The sequence below is a fragment of the Amblyraja radiata genome, chromosome 14 (genome assembly GCF_010909765.2).
Source record: "Amblyraja radiata isolate CabotCenter1 chromosome 14, sAmbRad1.1.pri, whole genome shotgun sequence".
Lineage (NCBI taxonomy): Eukaryota > Metazoa > Chordata > Chondrichthyes > Rajiformes > Rajidae > Amblyraja > Amblyraja radiata.
Window position 1 is genome coordinate 18,510,000 of NC_045969.1, and position 27,614 is coordinate 18,537,613.

The window sequence follows — 27,614 nt, forward strand, 5'->3', positions numbered from 1 at the left end:
AAACGGTTTATGATTATGAAAAGTTCAAAGATAGAACTGTTTAAGATTCTGAAAGGTTTATGGAAACAGGTCCTATGGCCCACCAAGTCCATGCCGACCATCAATCACCTGTTCACACACGGTTTACATATTCCCATTTTTTCATCCACTCCCTGCACATTAGGGGTAATTTTATAGGGGCCAATTAACCTGTAAACCTGCATGTCTGGATTGTGGGAGGAAACTTAAGCACCTGGAGGAAATTCATGCAATCACCAGGTGGATGTGCATAGTCCACGCAGACAGCACCTTTGGGCAGGATCGAACCAGGGACTCTGGTATGGCGAGGCAGTAGCTCTACCAGCTGTGCCACTGTGCTGCCAAAAACCTGTGTCAAACTGTATTTTAAGCTTCTCTGCTTTAAGGAGAATAACTCCAGTCCCTTTGTTCCTGATCCCTGGTAACATTTTAGTGAATCTTATCTTTACATTATATTTTACATTATTTAGACTTGTGAATTTATAAAATTCAGGGACAGTATTTAACAAGGTAGTTGTTATTGCATCTTCATCCCTTTGAGAGACCAGGAAACCATAATGAAGTTTACAGAAGTGAAGCCTACTAGACGTTCAGAACCAAAGCATCAAACTAGAGAGAACAAAAGTCTTAGTATATGTCTCTTTACAAAAATAAACTCTTTCTCTGGAGAGGTAGCTCAGCTGTCATCACTTTCATGAAAATCAATTTGATTATCCAGGTCTCACTGCTAAAGCAATTTAAAACAATACGTTGACCAATAAATTTACAAACCTTCTAGCGTAAAGTTGTTTTCTGATGATGTTGCATTTGTGGTTGTGATTGATTCTAGACTGGAAAAAGGAAATTGATATTTAACACTTATCACATATGTATAAGGATACATCAAGCTGTACAATGTATTTTGACAAAGTCAATGACCGTTTCATTCCACATGAAGTTAATTCCTTTGTTAAAGTAATATGGTGAAGAACTTCCTACAGGCGTGTTTATTACCAGAAGTCACGAAGTACAATTGCAAATCTGTGGTGGAATAAAAGCTTTAGATTTCAAGAGTAAATATTTGCCAATGATTGCTGGGGACCCACTGGACACCCTTCCTGACGTTTGACTTAATTGGTACCAATATTGGAAAGTACCAGGGGTAGCTAATTCTGCAGGCACTATTTAAGGTTAGCAATACAAGACAATTTGTACTGAATATCGTTTTTTCCCCCGCAAAGGAAAGCGCCTAATTTCGACAAAGCATATTTGCATGTTCTAAGGAACAGAATGAAATGTGGACTTACAAGCACAAGTCTTCATGGGTTGAACTTACAAAAAAGAATCAGAGAATATGTGGTTAATTTTTCTGTGATGACTGATCCTTAATTTGAATATAAGAATTTAATATACTGCCAACAATGGAAAATGTATTCTATAGAAATCAACTTACCTACTTACATTTTCCATCTGTAGAGATACTTTCTAGGGAGGAAATAACATTCTCAGTGGAATATGAGGAAAAACAATACAAATCATAAATCACTGAACCATTCAATAAATGGCATTGCTTTTCAACGAGTAAAAAATAATTTCAATTTAAAATAATTTTGCAATTAGAAAATTCAAATCAATAATTGTAGTGCAGCACATGGACGTAATCCATAATCTTCGATTTGTGCTCCTCAGAAAGAACAAAGATTAATAGTGGGAAACGCTAGGGTAAGTAATGTTGTAGCGATATGCAGGATATGGAGTGTAAAGTTCAGCTTCCAGCTGTGGTCTCTAGATTATACAATTCCATTGGCTACAAATACTCTTGTATGTTCATACTTCAGGTTTAATTCATGCTGTGATATTGCTCCCTTCATCACCATTGATGCACTGATAACACACTATTTCACTACAGGAGATGTCACATGCCTTTCTGACCCTCCCACGTATACTTGCTTGTGGAAATCACTTTGCAGTGATTAGCTTAGTTTTGTTTATTGTCCCGTCTACTGCGCCTTTTTGTTGCATTTTATCGAGTCAGCAGAAAGACTATTGAAGATTACAATCAAGCCGTCTACAATGTACAGATACAAGATAAAGGGAATAGCAAGAAAGTTAGTGCAAGAAAGTCCTGGAAAGTCCAATTAAAGATAGTCCAAGGTCTTCCATGAGATAGATTGTAGGTCAGGACCACTCTCTAGTTGGTGATAGGAAGTCTGATAACAGCTCGGAAGAAACTGTCCCTGAGTCTGGAGGTATGCACTTTCATACTACTGTACCTTTTGCCTGATGAGAGAGGGGAGAAGAGGGAGTGAAGGCGAGACTCATCCTTGATTACGCTGGTGGCCTTGCCGAGGCAGCATGAAGTGGTGAACTTTGCAAATTTCCTTACCACACTTGGACCATTGGAAGATAACCCAGGTCAAGGCCAACCCGTAATATTAAACCTCAGGACACGAGTAAAATATCTCAACGATGAACAAATCTTCATTTAATCAATCTCATTTTCTATTCACCAAGCTGGCGACCATTTTCACTCTGGTTTCCTTCTCTATTGAGAACACCAGCAGTGATCAAGGCATTGAAATTGTTTTTATAAAGTGTCCCTGATGCAGTTTCAGAGATCCACCAAGGGGAACATCAGCACAACAGTGATCACTATACTTGAATCACATGTTTTGCTGAAATGTAATACTATTTTCATGTTTCAAGCGAAGAGATTAACCATGATTGAGCAGCTGGTCTGTGTTAAAGGGGATAAATTTACTTGGTAGTATAATTACCAAGACAGGGTGGAAACAGAATTAATTTAAGTCTATCTTATTGTAAAGAGAAACGATCTTGTGCATGGAGATTTGAAACCAGAACACATTGAACATAAAGTCAAAGTGAGTGAGATCACTGCACAAAAACAAGCCAGCAAAACCATTTCTATAGAAACCTAAAGATAGTCCTCAAATGAAGTAGGTGAGATACATTCATTCATTCATCATTGTTGAAAACATTAGCGATGCAGTGGTGCTGGTTTCCAACGGGAACGGACGCACCACACATCTCTGTCCCCCAGTTCCTGCGTACCTCTGCCGCTGGAAGTGTAGGATTTTGGCGTGTGTGCTTTATCATCATCTCTTGCAATGCTATGTACGACAGTGAGCGCAACGTCTACTGAAGTGTGGATGGCCGTTGGCTCGCTAGATGCTCATCCGCCCTTTGACAGGTCTTGTTTTTGGTCCTGCTGGGAGTCCACAACCCCCTCCTCACCTGGCAAACCAGGTGGGGGAGATGGTTTAGTCGCCGACTATCTGACCATGGAGCAGGTAGCATGGAATTACATAGTCCCCGTGGCCAGGAGGAACTCTCCCCGACCTGACCAATGCTCACAACAACACATGCAAGTAACAAAGCAACGTAAATAGAATTGGATGGTTGGAAAGATCCTCAGCTTAATCTGCTCCAGGAGCCAAGGAGTTAATGAAGCATCCCTTGGGATAGTTTCTCTGGACTCTCCCAGGATATTGCAGATGTTATAAAAGTTATTTTGCAGCTCAGCGGTCTTCAACGTTGAAGACTAATCATCAGTTGCTGTAGCAGAGTATAGTTGAGAGGACCCAAGCAATGACAGTGCCTGGTTTGACACTGGTCTTTACTTATCTTAGCTCTGTTGGGTAGGATTATGGCTTGCTTGCTATTCTGGGCTCAATGACAGGAAGAGATTACCAGGTAGACAGAGGGAAAGATTCAATGATACTCTCAAAGCCTCCTTGAGAAGATGGTGCATCCCCACTAATTCCTGGGAACCTTTGGCCTACTAATGCTCAAAGTGCAGAGGTCATGCTCAGGGCAGCCACGAATCAGAAGCATTCAGAAAGCCTGCAGCAGAATGGGAGAAAGAACGGGGTTGACTCACAAACTATTCAGTCACGCCTACCCCCCCTCTGCAACATCTGTGGAAGAGTCCACACTTCCCACATTGACCTCCCCAGTCAACATAGAACTAAGGTGGCAGTAAGTCATCCTCGATTCTGAATGACTGCCTTTGAAGATGGCAGTTGGCATTAAAAGCATGTGTTAAAATGGAGGCACATCGATCTCAGGCTAAAATAAAGTGCAAGGCATTAGTGCAAGAATAGAGAACATTGTAAATGCCCTATCAGCAATTATGAAACTCTGGACTTTCTTCTACCTTTTAAATGACTATTGCTGTGAAAGAAACATTAAATTCAGGGGGTTAGTTAGGGCCAAAAAAAAATCTATTTTTATGAGTCACAAGGTTACTATGAATGAGCAGCTCAATGGCTCCATACAAGGCAAATACTTCACTATGTTGCCAAATTCACTGCATGCCCCTTTAGAAATAGAATGCTCTTGACATCCAAACTTTATAAAGCATACCACAATGATGGTGTAACATCTTTTTAGCAGAATCATAAAAACATCTGTCACACAAAACCTACTTAGGAGTATTAGCAGCAAAATAGCTCCTTTTGTTGATGTCTAATAGAGATTAAACACAGGACAGGAGAAGCTGCTTATTCACCTTCATTTACCCTTCTCTGTTGATTTAGACAGAATTTATTTACCAAGCTGTCCAGCTATATTCCAGAAAAGCTTTGGTTTTAATCTCAAATCAAAGCAGGTGCAGAGAGAGAATGTAATAAAGTCAAACAAGTACAAGTTATGTCAAGTCCTTTTTAGGCGAGCAGGAATCAATAATAATTCTCTTTATGTCAGTCACATCATGTTATATTGTCTTTTTTTGCAGTTTTCTACGTCCTTTGTACACCTCCATGAAGAAGGCAGACATTCCAAGGGCAGAGCCAAAAGCAGCCATTTTGCCAACTAGACGCCATCAGCGAATGAGTTCAACATTCACATGAATCTCAGTCTTTCAGAAATGTAATTTATATTTATGTATAAATAGAACACTCAGCTGTCTATAAACATATCCCTTTTCACACTTAAAATGCAGTTTATAGCTTTAAAGTGCTCACCAGATAATCACAACATTTTTATTTCAAAGCCCAGACAAAAACATAATTGGATTCTTGTCTGCTTTGAGTTCCTTAATCCTGCTGGGTACTGGCAAGGCCATTTCAATTTTTACATCAGCAAGGGAAGAGAAAGGCTCGCCAAGCTATTCACCGTTGATTGTCTTCCACTGTCCCCTGCTGGAAGTATACTAATGTGAATGTCAAACAGGAGCTGTGTCAACTAATACAATCCTGAACCCCATGATCACTGGCCTCGCTCATACATAAAGAATGACCAAGTGGACGAGTCGTTGAATGCTGCCAACAGAACCATAGTTTAAGCGCCTTGAGTATTAGAAAGGCGCTATATAAATCCCATCCATTATTATTATTATTATAGTTTAACATATCACCATAAGAAAGAACATATGAAAAAAGGGACAATTGAAGTAGAAATTATAAATGAGAGCAAAACATATAATGACAAATACACCCCAATTAAACACGATTAACCACGATACAATCCAAAAATTACCTCCATAATCAAGTGTTGGTGTTCTTCTGTTTTGCTGAAACTCATTCCAATGTCAAAAATATTTAGGAGTCCTTGATTGCAAGCATCTATCCAAGTCTGATGTTCATGCCGCTCGGGTAACCTGTCCCAGAAGATTTTGAATGCTTCCCATATTGCTTCTTGACAAACTGAGAAATATGGTTATATTAGAAGATCTTCTTATTTTTACCAACTTTTCTACGATTCATTGTAATTTATCTCTATATCTCGTTGCCATCTGAAGAACAAACTCAATTTCAAGAGGCACATTAGTGATTGAACTACAGTTATTTTTAATAATTCACTAGGTGGCAAACACTTGTGGAAGCCTCACCAATCTAAAGGATTTGAAAAATAATGATAAACACTAAGGAGCACCAAAGCATATGCCAACTAAACCTGTTTGGCCAACTAACATATTATTGTCCTACTGCTGGGATCACCCATATACGACTGTTATTAAATTGTTACTTCTGCCCTGAAGGATTACCCTTATCATATTCACCCAATGGCAACTGTGTTACCTTGAGACTCACGTGATCAAAAAGCTATTCCGCTCACCTTCTCATTGTCCGATAGACTAATTACCATGTAAGTTTGAAACATCAGTAAGTGTCTGATTTTAGTTTAGAGATACAGTGCAGAACAGGCCCTTCAGCGCAGTGATTCCATACTATCCTATACACACTCGGGACAATTTACAATCTTACCAAGCCGATTAACCTACAAACCTGTACGTCTTTGGAGTGTGGGAGAAAACCGGAGCCCCCGGAGAAAACCCACACAGATCACAGGGAGAATGTACAAACTCCATACAGACAGCACACATAGTCAGGTTCGAACCTATGTCTCTGGCGCTGTAAGGCAGCAACTCTACCACTGCGCCACCGTGCCACAATGGTGAGTTAAAAAAATGCATCAGTGTTTTACCATCATCCTCCTGGCTGTAAGTTGGGCCTGCATGTGGACTATTGAACAGCTATTCAAGTCAGTAATGATGTAGATGCTAAATTAATTATCCTTACCGTCAAACAATGTCTTCAGCAGTTCCATAGCTAAGACTGTTTCCTTATCAATAATATGACTGCAATCTCAGCTGTGTACAGAATACTGCTAAATGCCAGAATCTGACATTGTAGACTGCTGTACCATGTATTTATGACAGGAACTGATTAATCTCTATCTCATGGTCATTGGTGAAGAGATACAGTGGCTTGCAAAAGTTTTCATACCCCTTGAACTTTTGCACATTTTGTCACGTTACAACCACAAACGTAAATGTATTTTATTGGGATTTTATGTGATAGACCAACACAAAGTGGTGCATAATTGTGAAGTGGAAGGAAAATGATACATGGTTTTCAATTTTTTTTACAAATAAATAACTGAAAAGTGTGGCGTGCAAAAGTATTCAGCCCCCCTGAGTCAATACTTTGTAGAACCACCTTTCGCTGCAATTACAACTGCAAGTCTTTTGGGGTACGTCTCTACCAGCTTTGCACATCTAGAGACTGAAATTTTTGCCCATTCTTCTTTGCAAAATAGCTCAAGCTCAGTCAGATTGGATGGAGAGCGTCTGTGAACAGCAATTTTCAAGTCTTGCCAGAGATTATCAATTCGATTTAGGTCTGGACTTTGACTGGGCCATTCTAACACATGAATATGCTTTGATCTAAACCATCCATTGTAGCTCTGGCTGTATGTTTAGGGTCGTTGTCCTGCTGGAAGGTGAACCTCCGCCCCAGTCTCAAGTATTTTGCAGACTCTAACAGGTTTTCTTCCAAGATTGCCCTGTATTTGGCTCCATCCATCTTCCCATCAACTCTGACCAGCTTCCCTGTCCCTGCTGAAGAAAAGCATCCCCACAGCATGATGCTGCCACCACCATGTTTCACAGTGGGGATGGTGTGTTCAGGGTGATGTGCAGTGTTAGTTTTCCGCCACACATAGCGTTTTGCATTTAGGCCAAAAACTTCAATTTTGGTCTCATCTGACCAGAGCACCTTCCTCCACATGTTTGCTGTGTCCCCCACATGGCTTGTGGCAAACTGCTAACGGGAATTCTTATGGCTTTTTTTCAACAATGGCTTTCTTCTTGCCCCTCTTCCATAAAGGCCCGATTTGTGGAGTGCATGACTAATAGTTGTCCTGTGGACAGATTCTCTCAACTGAGCTGTGGATCTCTGCAGCTCCTCCAGAGTTACCTTGGCTGCTTCTCTGATCAATGCTCTCCTTGCCCAGCCTGTCAGTTTAGGTGGACGGCCATGTCTTGGTAGGTTTGCAGTTGTGCCATTCTCTTTCCATTTTCGGATGATGGATTGAACAGTGCTCCGTGAGATGTTCAAAGCTTGGGATATTTTTTTATAACCTAACCCTGCTTTAAACTTCTCCACAACTTTATCCCTGACCTGTCTGGTGTGTTCCTTGGGCTTCATGATGCTGTTTGTCACTACTGTTCTCTAACAAACCTCTGAGGCCTTCACAGAACAGCTGTATTTATACTGAGATTAGATTATACACAAGTGGACTCTATTTACTAATTAGGTGACTTCTGAAGGCAATTGGTTGCACTGGATTTTATTTAGGGGTATCAGAGTAAAGGGGGCTGAACACTTTTGCACGCCACACTTTTCAGTTTTTTAATTTGTAAAAAAATTTGAAAACCATGTATCATTTTCCTTCCGCTTCACAATTATGCGCCACTTTGTGTTGGTCTATCACATAAAATCCCAATAAAATACATTTACGTTTGTGGTTGTAACGTGACAAAATGTGGAAAAGTTCAAGGGGTATGAATACTTGTGCAAGCCACTGTTTGTGCACCTTAAAGCTGACAATCTCTATTACATATAACCATATAATAACCATATAACAATTACAGCACGGAAACAGGCCATCTCGACCCCTCTAGTCCGTGTGTAAGAAAGAACTGCAGATGCTGGTTTAAATCGAAGGTGGACACAAAATTACGAGAGTAACAGCAGGACAGGCAGCATCTCTGGAGAGAAGGAATGACTGACGTTTCGGGTCGAGACACTTCTTCAGACTGATGTCAGGGGAGTGGGCGGGACAAAGATAGAATGTAGTCGGAGACAGTAAGACTGGTCGGAGAATGGGGAAGGGGGAGGGAATAGAGAAGGAAAGCAAGGGCTATTTGAAGTTAGAGGTCAGTGGTCAACTTGTCCCTTCTCACCCAAACCACCCCCCTCCCCAGGTATTTTCCCCTGCAGATGCAGGAGATGCAACACCTGTCTCTATACGTCCCCTCCTCGACTCCATCCAATGACCCAAACAGTCTTTCCAGATGAGGCAGAGATTCACTTGCACCTCCTCCAACCTCATCTACTGTATCCGCTATTCCAGGTGTCAACTTCTCTACATCGGCGAGACCAAGTGCAGGCTCGGCGATCGTTTCACTGAACACCTCCGCTCAGTCCGTCTTAACTTTGCTTAGCACTTCAACTCCCCCTCCCATTCCAAATCTGACTTTCCTGTCCTGGGCCTCCTCCATTGTTAGAGTGATGCCCAGCGCAAATTGGAGGAACAGCACCTCATATTTGGCTTGGGTAATTTACACCTCAGGGTCGTTGCATAGTGGGAGAAGAGGCGACAAGATGACAGGCGTTGAGGTGCCAGTTGCTGTGAGTCCTGGGCGAGGTAGTGCAAAGGATGTTTGGCGTCCGATGGGGCCTTGCACACCAGCCTATGAGTGAAGGACTCTCTGCAAATCTTGGCGGGTGTGAGCATCGGCAGAAGATCCGTCGGAGTAGGGCATAGGCAGCCGGTGATGATCCACATGGTGTCGTTGAGGATGGCGTCTAGCTTACTAGTATGAGCGCTGCGGCACCATGCTGGGGTGGCGTACTTAGCGGCGCTGTACACGAGTGCAAGAACACTGGTTCGGAGAGATGTCCTGGCACCGCCCCATGACCGTCCAGCCAAGCAACGCAGGTGGTTCGTCCGCGCCAAGACTTTAGCACGGGTAGCTTCAAGGTGTTGCTTGTAGGTTAGCTGCCGATCTAGGTTATAGGGTCGAGGTGACTCATTGAGGGTGACACTTAGCTGGCGTTGAGCTTCCTTGTTGTTCAGGTGAAAGGCCGTTGTAGTGGTTCTTGCCACACTCAGTTTTAGTCTCCAGGTAGCCCACGACAAGTTCCATATCCGCCGAGAGCACATCCTCCACGTTTGAAGAGGTGTCACGACCCGAAACGTCACCCATTCCTCTCCACAGATGCTGCCTGTCCCGCTGAATTACTCCAGCATTGTGTGTCCAATCTCTATTACATACTGATCAGCAGGCTGCAACTTGTCAAAGGACCTCTGCCTGCAAACCTTTCACCTTTTGAATCTATTTTCATTCATTAGTACCAGTGGTTTTGATGAGATCTAAGCAAAATACGTTGCATTAACTAAATTTAAAATAAAAACACAAGATGGTGGATACAATGAGAAGTTAAGATATCTTCTCATCCCCTTTCAGCATTTTGTGGGAACCATTCCCATTGATTTACTTCTCCATCTACACCAACACTCATGCCCCTTCACCTGGCATCCCTGGTTCAACCACAAGAGATGCAACATCTACCTTTTGTCTCTTTTCACGTCCACAGCCTGCAGGGATATATAAGCAATTTAATAAACTTATAGTTTCTGCTCACAGTGTAGTTTCCTTTGCTTTGTGGTGGAAAAATACAATCAGGTGAATACTCTGAAAATCCTCTGTTCAGTCCTGAAGCTTAATGTTCATTAGTTCCAAGAGCAGGATTAGACGATCTGGCCCATCAAGTCTACTCCAGCAATCATTCATGGCTGATCTATCTTTCACTCTCAAACCCATTCTCCTGCCTTCTCCCTATAACCCCTGACACCCATACCAACCAATATTCTGTCAATCTCCGCCTTAAAAATATCCATTGACTTGTCCTCCGCAGCCGTCTTTGGCAATTAATTCCACAGATTCACCACCCTCCGACTAAAGAAATTTATCCTCATCTCTTTCCTGAAGGTACTTCCTTTATTCTAAGGCTGCGGCTTCTGATCCTCGTCTACCCCACTAGATTCTGATCCTGAACTTCCTCCTTCCCTCCACGGATACTGATTGCACTGCAGTGCATTCCCAATCTCAAATATACTCTGGAAATAAGGAACTACCTCAGTTCTTAAGAGCCCACAACTATACCCCCACCAGTTAAACAAATAATGATTAAGGTAAAATTCCACTGGCTGCAACTGACCAAAGCAAAACAAAAAGAGAACAATGAAAGATTATTGGGATCTCAAATGAAATCATTTGCTGTTTGGAGGATCCTGGCTCACATTAACTGTGTTCAAATGGTTAATTGGCATATCAGCAAAACATACCTATATTCTCAGCAGAGCACACCAATATTCAAAACAGGTTAAACTTCAAGCTAAAACCAGCAAGATTCAGTGTTTCCGTTCAGCCGCAACTTGCTTGTGGTTGCCTGGGCAGTTACATAAGTCTTGAATAAGTTCTTTGGCAATAGAGTAAGTGAATCTTCTGCAAATAACTGCATGGAAGACTGAGGGAGCTGTGAAATCCCACTGTTGTTTTATAGGTAATAGCAGCAATTTGTCAGTGTTGAATTAGCACCAATAAACAAGGCAGTTCACAAAGGTCCAGGGGAAAGCAGATTACTAATCAGGACGCATTTCATTTCCTAATCTGCAATGAAATCAACTGCCACTTATAGCAAAAAATTAATATGAACACATGTACTTCCAAGCACAGCTGTGGCTTGAAACACATCCGAGTTTAGAAGGGTAGTTAACGCAAGTAACAGATAGGGGTTTTACAAGAAGGCTGTGATAACAAATATATGCAGCCATCTTTAATAGGTTCTAACATTACTTTCTTTAAAGATAAAAATCATTCAAGAGTTTTACTGACTGGACCAGCATTTATTGTCCATCCCTAATGCCCAGTGAATGGAGTACCTTGTGGGGCCATTTCAAAGAACAGTTAATACAAGAGATCGTTTTTTTTTTACAACAATTGTGCATGGTTTCATGGTCATCATTGCTGTCAGTCATTTTCTAATTCCTGATTTCATCACTTGAATTCATAGCCCCCAAGAGAATGGATTCCGATCTCCCAGTCAACAACCTGGAGCTCTGGATCAAGTTTAGTAACTTAATTGCTATGGTATTGTATGGCAATGGTTTACATGGGCTGCAGGCAATTTTCAATAGTAGTAAGAAGATAGCGGATTTATGTCCCAAAAGCATGCACTGTAGTTGCCTCTGGCCAGCAGCAAGCAAAAGATAAAATCAGAATTTCATCCAGAATTTTCATTAAACTGGATTTTCTCTTGGGTAACCCATTTTACACCCTTAACTTGCAACATCCTCTAATTTCCTCTCTTAGCTTCACTCCTGCCCTTTTCAAACTCTCATTTGAAAATCTTCTGATCTTTCAAACATATACTCAGTAAACTGGCCACTCATTCCTTTCTCCTGCCTTCCACATTTGTTGATCATATTAATTATATGGTTAACAACCCTCCTGTTCTCCAAATCAGCCGAGAAAACCCCTCAAGTTCCTCTGCCATTGCTAACTACCAATAATCTATTGTATTTCTTTCCTCCCATATGTCTTTAAATGTACTGTCATCTTGCAAATCCATACCCAATTTTCCCGAAGTCCTTGTTTAAACCCCTTCAATCAGGTTTCTAAACTTGGTTCTGCACTAAAATGGTGCTTGACCAATTTGACTGAATTTTCTTGCAGAGGCAACTACATGTCATCGATATAAACAACTTCAAAAAAAGCTTTTAACAGGGTCCCACATGATAGACTAGTTCATCATGTAAGATCCTTGGGATTCAGGACAAGTTGACAAACTGGATCTAAAACAGGCTTTGTAATAGGAAGGTGATAAACAAAAGTTGCTTTGTGATTTAAAGCCTGTAATCAGTAATGTACTGTAGGACTGGAACCCTTATGGGCCTGTCCTACTTAGGTGACTCTTTAGGCGACTGCCAAGGACTAATTTTAATGGAATCCACCTACGACAAGCTATGACAGCAAAAGTCATAGGTTATCTGAACTGGGCCAGCATTTATTGTCCATCCCTAATGCCCAGTGAATGGAGTACCTTGTTGGGCCATTTCAAAGGTAGTTATCTGAATGGTGGCCGATTAGGAAATGGGGAGATGCAACGAGACCTGGGTGTCATGGTACACCAGTCATTGAAAGTAGGAATGCAGGTGCAGCAGGCAGTGAAGAAAGCAAATGGTATGTTAGCATTCATAGCAAAAGGATTTGAGTATAAGAGCAGGGAGGTTCTACAGCAGTTGTACAGGGTCTTGGTGAGACCACACCTGGAGTATTGCGTACAGTTTTGGTCTCCTAATCTGAGGAAAGACATTCTTGCCATTGAGGGAGTACAGAGAAGGTTCACCAGACTGATTCCTGGGATGGCAGGACTTTCATATGAAGAAAGACTGGATAGACTCTGCTTGTACACGCTAGAATTTAGAAGATTGAGGGGGGATCTTATAGAAACTACAAAATTCTTAAGGGGTTGGACAGGCTAGATGCAGGAAGATTATTCCCGATGTTGGGGAAGTCCAGAACTAGGGGTCACAGTTTAAGGATAAGAGGGAAGTCTTTTAGGACCGAGATGAGAAAATCATTTTTTACACAGAGAGTGGTGAATCTGTGGAATTCTCTGCCACAGAAGGTAGTTGAAGCCAGTTCATTGGCTATATTTAAGAGGGAGTTAGATGTGGCCCTTGTGGCCAAAGGGATCAGGGGGTATGGAGAGAAGGTTGGGATGGGATACTGAGTTGGATGATCAGCCATGATCATATCGAATGGCGGTGCATGCTCGAAAGGCCGAATGGCCTACTCCTGCACCTATTTTCTATGCTTCTAAGTTGCTGCCACTGTCGCTGAAAAATTTTCAACATGTTGAAAATTTTGTGGCAGTCGCCTGTAGTTGCCCACAAAATCACCTAAGTGGGACAGGCCTATTACTGTTCGTTATACACATTAAATTTGGATATGAAGGTAAGAGGTACAATTAGTACATTTATCAATGGGATGACTATTGGTAGTGTTATTGCTAGTGAGGAGGTGATCTTAGGCTAGGAGACGATATTAGTGAGTTGGTAAGATGGACAGAGAAATAATAGATGGAATTTAATCCTGATAAGTGCGAGGCAATGCATTTCAGGCATCATATTTAATAAGCATCTCAACAAACAAGGCATTAAAGGCTGGAAATTGGCAGGGAGACCTTTTCCATGTTGTGTGATTTAATTACTCCATGACTTGGTGAGGAGAAATTTCTTCACTGAAAAGATTTGAATCCTCTGCTTTTAAGCCCATTAGATTCAATGAGTACAGTCATGGCTGAGATTGAGCAATTTTTGGGCATGAATGGAATCAATAGTTATAGGGAGCTTGGGTAAGCAGAGTTGATGTGGAAGATCAGGCATGAGAATATAATATGTAATACTTGCCTTCATTCGCTAGACATAGGATGCAAGTACCAGGAAGTCATGGCACAACCTAATAAAAATATTGGTTCAGCCACAGCTGGATTATTGCCCAGCTCTGCTCTCTTTCCTTATGTTTAGCTATTATCAGAAGGAATAAGTGATATCCAGGATTAGTGGCTCTGAAATAGGTTTTTGGCCTTAATCGAATCCATCTGAAATGGTCTAGGAGCTGCAACATTCCACAGAACAGTTCATCTGGCTTTAATATCTGGCATCATCAGACTTCAGATTTTACTAAAACTTGCAGATTTATTTTGCTATAAAATGCAAGATCTCATGATAATTCATTCCTAATTCCTTTCAGTAAAGAATATATTTCAAAAACAGAGGGTGCAAACGATCCACAGCGATAGGCATGATTGTTTCACAAAAATAAAGTCTTTACCGGAGATCGTTGAGAAAGTTAAATAATGAACAGGAGCTTTCTTACCTCTCAACTTGTAATACTTGAGGTAGCTGTCGATGGCGTGTGACACAGTTTCCTCTGGGCAAAGTTTAATATCATTTGGAAACAAAAGGGCTCGTTTATGTCGGCGAATCATATCTTTTATCTGTACATTGCTTCCCGTTTCATGAGACTTAATGTTGCCATGAAGCAGGCCCGGTGAATTTTGACGCAGTCTCCTCTCACCTGAAGTCCTCTTCAAAACATCTGAAAAAGACAAATCGAAATGTGCACTACTGATGACCCAACTTGTCAGCATTTGGCGGAGTAGACTTAATGGGCCAACAGGCCTAATTCTGCTCCTATCACTTATGAATTACAGTAATCAAAAAATAAATAAACAGATTTATCCTGAAAATGATTTTAAAAAGTATGATAAGTGAAGAAAATGAAAATAATTTTTACTTTTTCTTCACAATAAACCTTTCAAATTCCAAAATTTGAAAATTTGAACCCCTATAAATATCTGTCAACATTTATAGAAAGCTCGCGTTGGTAAGATAGAATGGTATTTAATTCATCACTGTAGACATTAAGTTTGAAGATTTGAGCATTTCATCACAAATACCTCATATCTTCAGAACTGGCCTCTGTTTGCTACAAATAATCCAAATAATAATGTAATCTACAACAACATTTCAAGTTTATATTTAATGGTTTATAAGTTGAAAACATCTGCACAATGTATTTAGTATTTAAAACAGTTAGCATGCTTGGAGAAACATATTTAAACTTTACTTAAAAAACCTAAGCACACATTTAAGTAAAATCCACAATATAATTCATAATGGTATAAAAAAAATACAAATTAAGGATTTACATCAAGACAGAAATCAAGCAAATATTTAACTGATACTTTCAATTTTATTCATAGGTTTCAATTTTTCAAGTATTTGCTCCTCATGAACAACTGCCACAAGTACTCAAGGTTTGTAGGATAATTGGCCTCTGTAAATTATCCCTAGTGTGGATGAGATAGCGGATGAGATAGTGGGATAACATGGAACTAGTATGAAAGGGTGATCGATGGCCAGTTTAGACTCGGTGGGCCGAAGGGCCTGTTTTCATGCTCATTCAAAATGTCACACTCAAAATTATAGCCTTCAACTGTGCAGAACTCTCTCCGTTAATGCCGGGGTTATCAGAATTCCAATTAAAGTTTGTCTCTGTTTCACTCTTTACAAACATGACCATCCTTGCTGAATATTTCCAGTGTTTTCTGGGGTTTTTCCCAATTGCGGTTTGTTTGCACATCCCAAACCAACAAACATCTGAGTCAGAGGCAAGATTACTAACAAATAAGCCACAGCTGATGCACATTATCGTCAACATTATTATTACTTCGTAAAGAATCAAGGCAAGTAATGATTGTAATTGTAGTCCTGTGAAACAGTCTGAATTATTCTAAATTCTGAATTATTCATAATTCCAGATAGCAACTGGCCACTTAAACTGCAAATAGTATTAATTTCAAATAATTTTCAAAATGCTCATTCCAACTATGGCTAAAGTCAGATAATCTGCCCTCAAATCCTCATCACATTAAAATAATCTATTATTTTGGTTTTCTTGTTTTGACTGATCGAAATTATATATTTTCAGGAAGTTTAAATAGTGAATAGGAGAATATACAAGTTCCAAATTCGGTCCCTTGTTTGTACTGAGTTGCCTGGACTCAGACAGGATGGCAACAATGATGCCACAGTTAGTCTCCAGTTTTGTTCCAGTCTCGAAGGAAGGGAATGTTGCCAGAGTTTCCACTCCTGATCACTGTCCAGAATGGCTTGCCAAACACGCAGGTATGTGGACGGTGGGCCAGGACAACACCAGGCTTGGTTGTGATATCACCCATGGCTGAATGGCCTGTTAACACTCACTGTCAGTGCTCAGACATGAATCATTCACAGCCAGTTATGCCATGTACAAGAAAGCAAAAGGAAGAGAAACCCAAAAAGGTAAAGTTTAAACAAAAATAAATGCGCTTGGCTCAACACAATTTACACTCCTGTATGCATGTTTGAAAGAACAGTACAATCATTACAATTATTTACTTTTGCACTGCAACTTCAATACACAACTTATGTTAAACATGGTGTTTTTTACGTATTATTTTGACATACTAACTGATTTGAAAAAAAGTACCTGTATTTGTCACTAAAATGGAATTGAGTAGAAGGACATATGGAAACACAGAAGAGACTTTCCACCAATAACCAAACATTCTCTTTCTTCGATACAACCTACAAAATAGAGAATCAACAGAAACATTTAGTATGTTTGGGGAGGATCTAAGATTTCTATGAACATTACTTGTCATATTGATAAATATCTCAATAGTTTGTTGTGAGGGTTTTTGGCAATGGTGAAGACAGCCTTTGTAAACATTTTAAATAAAACATGCAACTTACCTTTCCTTTGGACTTAATGAACGTGTAAGCAGGCGCCGAGGAGACGGTTCTGAAGACAGAAGTCCCTTCTGCTAGATTAGGCTTGAATGACACTCTTGTCCCTTTAATCGGCTTTCCGAGTCTGTTCCCGTTATAGGGACAGCGTCACTTGCAGTAGTTTGACCCAATAGTGGATTATATGTCTAACTTATTCTAATGCAGTTTATAAAAAAAACACCCTCATTGTCAAACAGACGACACCACACAACCTCATTCAATAAACGGGTTAATAATATCTTGATGCAGGTATTCAGTATATTAACTAATAATCGTAAAGAGCGCTACCGTAAGGTTTCTAAAGTATATTTCCAAAGTATAATTAATAAAACTAAACTTGGAAGTTCAAAGCAATCATTTATATGTCCTATTTTTTTAAACAAAATCCAATTATAAGGCCAAGCTCTCGTTTATTTGTTATAATGTTATTTCCATGAACTGTATTTACATTGTGTCGACTGCAGAGTTTACAGGTATTTAGATGCAACGCTGTACTTGTTGACGTTTTGTTGGCACAAATTTCAAAGCTTTGTTCTTTTGTGTGAAATGTTAGAAAAACGGGCTGCCTTCCTCGGTCTTGCATTGCATTATTTTCCTTCCAAGGAAAAAAATCGGTGCCCAAAACTCTGGGGTGCTGGCTGGTGTATGCCTTTGAAGTGTCCCAAACTCTCCTTTCAGGTAAATAGGCTGGATTTCACGGAGCTGTTTGCTATACAACCACTCATTATGGCTTTAATGCTAAGAAGCTTCAAGAAGCACGTAACCAGTATTCTGTCTCGGATCCTGCAGCGCACGTGTAGAGACTGTTTCCCCCCACGTGTCGCTGGAAGGATTTCAGACGCTCGAGGTAAATCCTCGACGAACAAACAAGGGTCTAAATTAGACGCCGCAGCTCCCTCCTTGCAACCAGGTTGAATGAGACGAAGGGAGAACTAAGGCGAGGTGGTGGCACGTAATATAATAGTTAAGTAGACCAATTGAAAGGTGAAAATTAAAGGGACTGAAAATGCGGAATAAAAACAAAAAAATGCTGCAAAGACCCAGCTGGAAAGAATGTTTTCGGTCCAGTCGTCAGTGCAAGGAGAAAATGAATGGTAAAGTAGATATCAAGGTGGAATCCCCAGACTGTGTTCATCCCCTGCCCCTCTCCTCTTCCAGCTTTCTTCCCTCTAAAATCAATCAGAAGAGTCCTGACCCAAAACGACATCTATCCATCAGCCTGACCCGCTGAGTTACTCTAGCACGGTGTGTCGTTTTTTTTTTTAGAAATAAGTGGATATGTTTAAATATACCAAATATGCTATGAGTCATAATCCTTGGTACTTTGGTTACTATAGCCCAAAAACTAGAGCAGTGCACAATAATTGAGGAATATTAGCCATAGCACCAATCTTTCAAAACAAAATGCTCTACAAGACATACCAAGGTGGATAATGAATACTGAGGAGATTCTACATTGATATAAATACCAGCTTCATTTTCTCAGGACTAGACTGGTAATTCCACATATGGAGTACTATGTACAATTCTGGTTACCCTGCTTTTGGAAGGGTGACATTAAATTGGAAAGGGGTGCAGAACAGATTTCGAGGATGTTTTCAGGTCTGGAAGGTTTGAGTTTTAAGGAGAAGCTGGATCTTTTATTGTTGGTGCATAGGAGGCCGAGGGGTGACATTATAGAGGTTTATAAAATCATGACAGGCACGGCAAATGGTCACAATCTTTTCCCCAAGGTAGGGGAGTCTAAAACTAGAGAGCATAGGTTTGAGGTGAGGGGAAAGGACTTAAAAGAGACTTGAGGATCAGATTCCAAAAGACATTGGAAAAATGTTTTCCAATTGAGATGGAAACCGTAAGGCCTCAATCAGAACTTGCAATACCAAGTGTAAAATTCTAAAACCTCTGCAGTTGATCTAATGTCAACCAGGTGACAATAGTCAGTAGTGAACGCAAAGATTATAGTTTATATCTCAATCATCTTTGTATCATCTATAGAAAACTGACCAATCCAATCAATTGATACTAATAATATAAAAATCAATACATTTGTAGTTCTCATGGATGGAGAAAAAGCTAATTTCCCTGCCAACGTCTTTTGCTATTACTTGACATTCCAACTCTCCTTCCCTCATCCCAGTTGTTTCCTTTAGTGGAAGAAGTGCTGCCTTTCCCGTGGATTTATTATTATTCTCCCAATTGACCACTGTCATGTCTTAATTCTTCAACTTTATTTACCTCCATGTTAATAACTTGCTAAACTTCCTTCTCAATGTCCTAGTCTTGCCATTTTACTTGCCTCCTCTATACCTTGCTGAACCAGTGATCACATCTCACATGGACTGCTATGTTTGGTTCTGAGAACTTACTTGAGAAGAGATCATGTCTTTGGAATGTTTTACTAAACAGATTCCAGTCAGGCAGGTTTTTCTTTCAGAAATATAGCAAAACTCTGATAATCTGTCACTCTCTGAACTTTGGTGGTGCTGGACTAGATGATTTATCGGATGTTATTTCTCATTTATTTCTTTGTTTTACATATCACACAAGTGTACAATAAATATTCAACTCAGTAGTTTAAAGGGAGTGGGAAGTAAACGTCCCAAGTTTTCAATATTATCCTGAATGTTTTTTCTCCTCTTTGAGCATTCCTGGGTCAAAGGCTCCCAAGAATCAGTGGGGATGCTGCACTTCAAGGCGGCTTTGAACATACCCTTGAATGTTTTCTGCTGACATTTGGCCACCTCCTGCAACAGAGCTCAGATGAAGTATCACTTTCAAGTGTCTGGTGTCGAGCATGAGAACGACATGGCCGGCCCAACATAGCTGACTCTCGGTAACCAGCACCTCAATGCTGGGGATGCGGGCCTGGAAGGAGAGGTGAACAATGGTTCACTTAACCTTCCTGGAAATGGGTAGGATTTTATGGAGACAGCATTAGTGATATTTTTCCAGAGCCTTGAGATGCCAGCTGTCAGTAGTCCAGGTCTCAGAAGCCTGTAGTAGGGCAGGGATCATTGCGTCCTGGTAACCTATGAGTTTTGCGCCAAGTCTGAGGTCTTGATCTTCAAATACCTTTTTCCAAAAACATGTTAGATAGACCATTGTTTAATTCTATTCTGGGTCCAAGTGCTTATTTGCAATATGGAACATATTATGAAAAACAAGACAGGTTCCACATCTTCCGATATGATACAAATAGAATGTTGCTCTGGAGAAAGTATACTTTGCATGCAGAAACTAAGTACTGTGTAAAAAATAACGTAATTTGATCATAAATATTAAAAACCATTTGGGAAGTAACGAGTGAGTATCCAAATGAAGATTAAGATTCTACAGACTAATGTAAAATAAAATCTAATCATCCTCAAGGACTGATGCGTTTTTCTTAGTTAGATCTTCAGGTTTTACCTAATCCATATAACCATATAACAATTACAGCACGGAAACAGGCCATCTCGGCCCTACAAGTCCGTGCCGAACACTTAATTTCCCCTAGTCCCATCTACCTGCACTCAGACCATAACCCTCCATTCCTTTCCCATCCATATACCTATCCAATTTATTTTTAAATGATAAAATCGAACCTGCCTCCATCACTTCCACAGGAAGCTCATTCCACACAGCTACCACTCTCTGAGTAAAGAAGTTCCCCCTCGTGTTACCCCTAATCTTCTGTCCCTTAATTCTGAAGTCATGTCCTCTTGTTTGAATCTTCCCTACTCTCAATGGGAAAAGCTTATCCACGTCAACTCTGTCTATCCCTCTCATCATTTTAAAGACCTCTATCAAGTCCCCCCTTAACCTTCTGCGCTCCAAAGAATAAAGACCTAACTTATTCAACCTTTCTCTGTAACTTAGTTGCTGAAACCCAGGCAACATTCTAGTAAATCTCCTCTGTACTCTCTCTATTTTGTTGACATCCTTCCTATAATTGGGCGACCAAAATTGTACACCATACTCCAGAATTGGTCTCACCAATGCCTTGTACAATTTTAACATTACATCCCAACTTCTATACTCAATGCTCTGATTTATAAAGGCTAGCATACCAAAAGCTTTCTTTACCACCCTATCTACATGAGATTCCGCCTTCAGGGAACTATGCACAGTTATTCCCAGATCCCTCTGTTTAGCAATGTTACACATTATTATTCTGTAGGAGAAAAACTGGAAATATAAGGATGGAGTTAAAGGGAGAGTATAAGAAAAGTTAAGAAATACACCAGAATTAACGAGGCAGAAAGCTCAGTAAGGGATAGGAGAGTATGGGCAAGTAAAATAGGAATCATGTGAAAGGCGAGGGGAGTAATGGATTAAAAGTATTATATATGAATGCATGAAGTGTAAGGAATAAAGTGGATGAGCTTGAGGCTCAGTTAGAAATTGGCAAGTATGATGTTGTGGGAATTACAGACATGGCTGCAAGAGGACCAGGACTAGGAACTGAATATTCAAGGGTAGACGTCCTATCGAAAAGACAGACAGGTGGGCAGAGGGGGTGGGGTAGCTCTGTTGGTGAGGAATGAAATTAAGTCCCTTGAGAGGGGTGACGTAGAATCAGTATGGATAGAACTGAGGATTTGTAAGGATAAAAAGACCTTAATGGGAGTTTATCTACAGGCCCACAAACAGAAGCCTGGATATAGGGTGCAAGTTGAATCAAGAGTTAAAATTGGCATATCGCAAAGGTAATGCTACAGTTGTTATGGGAGATTTCAACATGCAGGTAGACTGGGAAAATCAGGTTGGTACTGGATCCCAAGAAAGGAAGTTTGTGGAGTGCCTCCGAGATGAATTCTTAGAGCAGCTTGTACTGGAGCCAACCAGGGAGAAGGCAATTCTGGATTTAGTGTTGTGTAATGAACCAGATTTGATAAAGGGAACTTGAGGTAAAGGAGCCATTAGGAGGTAGTGACCCTAATATGATAACTTTTAATCTACAATTTGAGAGGGAGAAGGGAAAATCAGAAGTGTCAGTATTACATTGAACAAAGGGGACTATGGAGCCATGAGGGAGGAGTTGGCCAAAGTTGACTGGAAAGATACCCTAGCAGGGATGACAGTGGAGCAACAATGGCAGGCATGTCTGGGAATTATACAGAAGGTGCAGGATCAGTTCATTCCAAAGAGGAAGATTCTAAGGGGTGTAAGGGGCGACCATGGCTGGCAAGGGAAGTCAAGGACAGTATATAAATAAAAGAGAAATGTAACATAGCAAAGATGAGTGGGAAGCCAGAGGATTGGGAAACTGTGGAATTCATTGCCACAAAAGGCTGTGGAGGCCGTCAATGGATATTTTTACGGCATAAATGGATAGATTCTTGGTTATGGGGAGAAGGCAGGAGAATGCAGTTGAGAGAGAAAGATAGATCAGCCATGATTGAATGGATGAGTAGACGATGGGCCAAATGGCTTAATTCTGCTCTTATAACCTGTGAACTTATGAACCAAATTTCCTTTCTACCTGTCTCAAGTGTAATTAATAACCATCAGTTACAAGATTTTCAATATTATATTAAAATATTTATTACTGAAAATAGCTCATTATTAACAAGCTTTGGCTTGTAATCAGTCCTTCACAACAAAACTGATAGATGGTACTTTTATGTGAGCTACTTTAATAATTAAACCTATGTTTTCCTTTCACATGGCCAATTAGACGTCCCAGAGAGAATGCACTTTATGTATGAACCTTATGAAAGAACCTTCCTCTTATCTCTAAACTTATAAAACTCTGATCTTGGATGTGTGTGTATTGTGCGATGTTCATGTGCGTTTCACATCTCCTCGAAAACACGACGCGCTAACGGTGATATTTTTACATATTCCGATAAAGATTTTCTTGATGTCAAAAATAGTCTTATCTGAAAATTTCATGCATTATTTCTCGAGTTATTTATGAAAATGTTCACAAATCTCAAACGTAGAAAATAAACGAGATGGTCTCGCTGATGACGTCACAATGGATCTACCTGCGTGCCATCTGCTCGCGCTGCAAGTGATGTCGCCCCTGTTCTGTCTTCTGTATTTCTTCGCTTCTTAACTTTCACTTATTTAAATTCGTCACTTAGCGTTTTTAAACTGCTGCTCAGGTCATGCTGCGCGCTCCACTGGGCTCTAGAACATGGCGGCGGCGGTCATTATCACCACGCGGCTGCGGGGCAGCGCGGTGGGAAGGTGGCCGTGGCAGCCATTTACTCCCTATGGTGGAGGCCGTCTATGGAGACCTGCAATTCCTCCGTCGATCGCAGGTACTCGGGGAATCGTGACGCCTTTTCCTCGCTGCTGATCCCGATCCCACCTGGCGATCAATGGCCGTCACGGGGGACGACCTCCTCTCCGTTTCCCCTGCCCGATCGTCTGTCACACGGGTGAGTGGGGTTCCCCTCGCGGAAGCCACGATCGGCTGGCCCTTCGCTGCTTTTGACCGTCCGCCCGCTCGCAGCAGCAGGGCCGCCCGCTCAAAAGACGCCGCAAATCGGAAACCCCAGCTCCAAAAGGCAGCAAACTCCCCTGCCTCTGCGTCCCTCTCTGTGCCATTCTCTGTGCCCCTCTCTGTGCCTCCGTGTCCCTCTCTGTGCCTCCGTGTCCCTCTCTGTGCCTCCGTGTCCCTCCCTGTGCCTCCGTCTCCCTCTGTGTCTGTGTGCCTCTCTGTGTCCCTCTCTGTGCCGCTGTGTCCCTCTCTGTGCCTCTGTGTCCCTCTCTGTGCCTCTGTGTCCCTCTCTGTGCCCGTGTCCTTCTCTGTGCCTCTGTGTCCCTCTCTGTACCTCTGTGTCCCTCTCTGTCCCTCTCTGTGCCTCTATGTCCCTCTCTGTGAAAATCTCTGTGCCTCAGTGTCCCTCTCTCTCTATCCCCCTCCCTCTCTAGCCGCACCTGCGAGTTGGGGGCTATGCATGAGTGGATAGGGCGAGGCATGGGGTAAAAGGAGTGAATGAATAATATTAATATAATATCAATGGGGTGGTTAGTGTGTGTGTGTGGTTAGTGTGTATGTGAGGGGGGGTTAGTGTGGGGTGTGTGTGTGTGGGGTGTGTGTGTGTGGGGCGCGTGAGAGAGAGAGAGAGAGAGCGAGAGAGAGGTTGGTTAGTGTGTGTGACGCCGCAGGCAGCCCCCTCCCCACGCAACCGCGCGTTGAGGGGACGGAACCCAACGGGTCCCACTTGGTTTAGTATTCTATAATTGCAAGGAGAATTTTAGCATTAAAAATTCTCATTTGCTGGTTTCAGTGGAAGGTGGTGGAATACCATTCCCCATATTTCACTCACTGCGATTGTGTTCCATCCCCAACAGCATCCATGAAAAATACAATAGTATCTAATGTCTTAACAATGCCATGATTAATTTGCATTATTTACAGCACTACATTGAAAATAATGCATGAGCTAAAGTGTAAAAAATCTGTAACCACATACGAGCAAGTAGACGGCAACAATAGAATCATGGTACATGCATGATTTTTTTAAACTTTATTTTAAAACTGCTTAACTGTCATCATACTTCATTATTCAATAAACATCTAATAGCTAACTTTTAAATCCAGGGAAGAAATCAGGTAGTTTAAAAATACACTTACCTATTGTTAAATGAATTGTTCCAGATCCCAGAATGGAAGGTAAAAAATATCACTGCAATTTGAGAAAGGTGGTAGAGAGAAATGGAGAACCATAGACAAATTAGTCCAAAATTAATTGGGAATTACTAGAACCTATTAACAAGTGGTAGCTGAGAACTTAAAAAAAATATATAAAAACTAGGCAAAATCAGCATGGATTTACAAAAGGAAAATTGTGTCTAAAAACTTAACATGACGCTGCAATTTTGTTAGACCCTGGGGAGATTGAACCTGGGATAGATTGATCTATGTCCTGAATATACTTTATACTGGGGCATCAACTACTTATAATCCATAGTAATTACTTTGAGAAGATCGAGTAAGTAAATTTACTGACAATGCAAAAACATGCATGAGCAAGCAGTCAATACACAAAAGGAAATTGATAGATTAAGTGAGTAGCAAATAAATTACCAGATTGGGTATAATGTAGGAAAGTGTGCACATTGTTCTCCCTACATAAAGGAGGATATATTTGTAATTGAAAGGGCAACACAGGTTCATCAAATTCATTGCTGGGATTGGGTTAATCCTATGTGCAAAGATTAAGCAGGGTGGGACTCACGTATGGCAGATGGAAAGAATATTACTGAAATATACAAAATCTAGACAGGCCGTAAAGCGTTTGATGCATGGAGGCCACCCATTCCAGACTGAGATGTGATGATTTGTTTTCAACCAGTGTGTACTGAATCTCTAGAGTTCTCCACCCAAAATATCTGCAATGGCTCACCCATTGAATTCAAGAATGGGGCTTCACTGATTACAAATAACCAGTTTGATGCAAGTTTGAATTTGCACAAATTCTTCCAGTTATTTAATAAACATTTTTCAAGCTAGCTATAATGATGTTTAATTGTACTCATTAATACATGGATACAGTACACAATCCATAAGTTTAATTATGGGAACTGTTAGGATAATTATTCAATTCATGAATTATAGCCTATGTAGGTAGAACGCTACAAAATGGGTAGGTTTAGAAAACAAATTAATGCTCCTCATCTTTGTTTTAAATTATCCTTTAAAGGAGCCTCCCTCTGTCTAGACTGCACACATGGGAAAATATCCTTTCATCAATCCCCATAAACATAGACAGTTTCGATATCATCATCACTCATTCTTCTACACTCCAAAGGGGAAACACCCAACCTTTCTTATGGTGTTGGTCCTATTATTCCAAAGATTAATCAACTGAACCTTCACTGCAATGACTCAAATGATTCCACTCCTCATCAAATATGGAGACCAAAAAGTATGCAGAACACAAAAGCTCAGAAATCAATCAATTTGTGAACCTGAAGGGAATAGGGTCAATGTAGGAAAGTGATGCAAGGTAGATGAATGGCAGAGCAATTACAAAGACCAAGTTGCCTGCTCCTGTTGAAGAAGCCTGAAGAAGGGTCCCAATCCGAAACGTCACCTATCCATGTTCTCCAGAGATGCTCCCTGACCCGCTGAGTTACTCCAGCACTTGTCTTTTTTTCGTAAAGCAGCATCTGTAGTTCCTTGCTCTACATGCACCAGCATCTATTACATATTTTATTCTGGTTCTCATTTCCAGAGTAGTTAATACTTTGCTGATGAATAAACGTTGGTGTTGAGCCATGCAATATCCTTCACATTTCTTCTTTTAATTAAAATACATATGCATCTCAACATTAAAACAGTTGCACATTGAATAATTTATTCCCATTTTACCATTGTTCTATTATCCTTATCTGCTCCATTTACAAAAATCACATTCTTCTGCATTTTGAAACCAATTGTTGTAATATAGCTTATTTACATCTCTCCAGTATTCCAAAATTAGTTCCATCATTTCTACATTCACACACTTTTTTTTTAAAGATAAAGCAAAATTGCTTGAATCTGTTCAATATGGGTGAATCTACACAATGGTAGAGAACAAGACAGTCCTTTCACATAATGTATTTAGTTTTTCATTTTCTCCATTTTGAGATTTATTTTCCTGCTAAGATTCACCCTGTTTCCGCAATGACAAACTTAAAATATACAAGCAGTCATTGAATATTTTAACATTTGACAATGCCTCCTCTTTTAAAACCAATAGTTGGTACCTTACTCAATTCCGTCATTACTGCACTGACCTGCTTTCCCTCCAATTCACCCCATCACAACAGTCAAAGCTGAAAAACTCTGAGAATGAATGAAAGAAAATCTGCAGGTATGCTATGGCATTATGCACTTTTGTTCTAACTTAATTAAGTTTCATAATACTCACATCTCCAATTCTTCAATTACTTGAAAGCAGTGTGCTACAGAATATCTATAGTTCTGAACACATCCTCCTGCTAATGTTTCAATTGATGAACAAGCATTTTAGCAACAGCAGAACCACGTAAACTTTATACTTCAATTAAGATTTGTACGGTGTCTTCTGGCAGGGGAATTAAATGCCCGAAAAGGCCAACATTTATCCATTTTGAGGGCACAAAAATGCAAGAAATAAACAGCTGTAGCAAGAAGTCACAAATCAGTATAATTTATTAAACTGTACATTGCTATAAACAAAAATGTTTTAAACTGAGTGCTACACATTAGTCATCTAGTTTAAACATTTACAGTTGAATTTAAATCTTCATATTTTCAAGATGATGAGCAGCTTTGAAATGACCTAGTATACATCAGTGCCATGTGCATGGAATTATTCGACATCAGTTCTCTGCTGATTGTGTAAATGCAGAATCAAATCTTGTATTTCTTCCCGTTTTTTCTTTACTTCCTGTCTCAGGAACCATTTATCTAGTTGCAATGGCAATTCAAAATTTGTGATGGGATTCTGTGGAAAGAGAATATATAAGTTTGCAAGGAGGGAATAAAAATGGCAATATCCAAGACAAGAACAGATTGTGTTGCAAAGTATAGAAACAAATCAGTCTGAAGGGATCCGACCTGAAACATCACCCATCCTTTTTCTCCAGGGACGATCCGGCTACCTGATCTGCTGATTTACTCTAGCACTTTGTGCCTTCTGTTGTGTTGCAAAATTTCTTCATCCGAAATCATGTAGCTCTATTTAAATTGATGTCCCGAAACATTCTGTTCT

At 40.5% G+C, this 27,614-nt stretch overlaps 2 protein-coding genes across 8 annotated transcripts in view; both read right to left on the bottom strand.

Moving 5' to 3' along the window:
- impg2 (interphotoreceptor matrix proteoglycan 2) overlaps positions 1-19,728 on the bottom strand; it is a 70,612-nt gene extending 50,884 nt beyond the window's left edge. Inside the window, exons 1-7 of the mRNA XM_033033500.1 lie at positions 19,643-19,728; positions 16,631-16,728; positions 14,474-14,695; positions 10,060-10,125; positions 5,497-5,663; positions 1,451-1,482; positions 790-848 (exon numbers count right to left, since the gene is read on the bottom strand). Coding sequence (XP_032889391.1) covers positions 790-848; positions 1,451-1,482; positions 5,497-5,663; positions 10,060-10,125; positions 14,474-14,695; positions 16,631-16,728; positions 19,643-19,728 — 730 coding nt within the window. The remainder of the gene's footprint in view (positions 1-789; positions 849-1,450; positions 1,483-5,496; positions 5,664-10,059; positions 10,126-14,473; positions 14,696-16,630; positions 16,729-19,642) is intronic.
- Positions 19,729-26,157: 6,429 nt separating this feature from the next.
- Positions 26,158-27,614, bottom strand: part of senp7 (SUMO specific peptidase 7) — an 86,461-nt gene continuing 85,004 nt past the window's right edge. For all 7 annotated transcript variants that reach the window (XM_033032696.1, XM_033032695.1, XM_033032694.1 and 4 more), the window contains one exon: positions 26,158-27,347. In XM_033032696.1, coding sequence (XP_032888587.1) covers positions 27,213-27,347 — 135 coding nt within the window. In that variant the 3' untranslated portion in view covers positions 26,158-27,212. The remainder of the gene's footprint in view (positions 27,348-27,614) is intronic.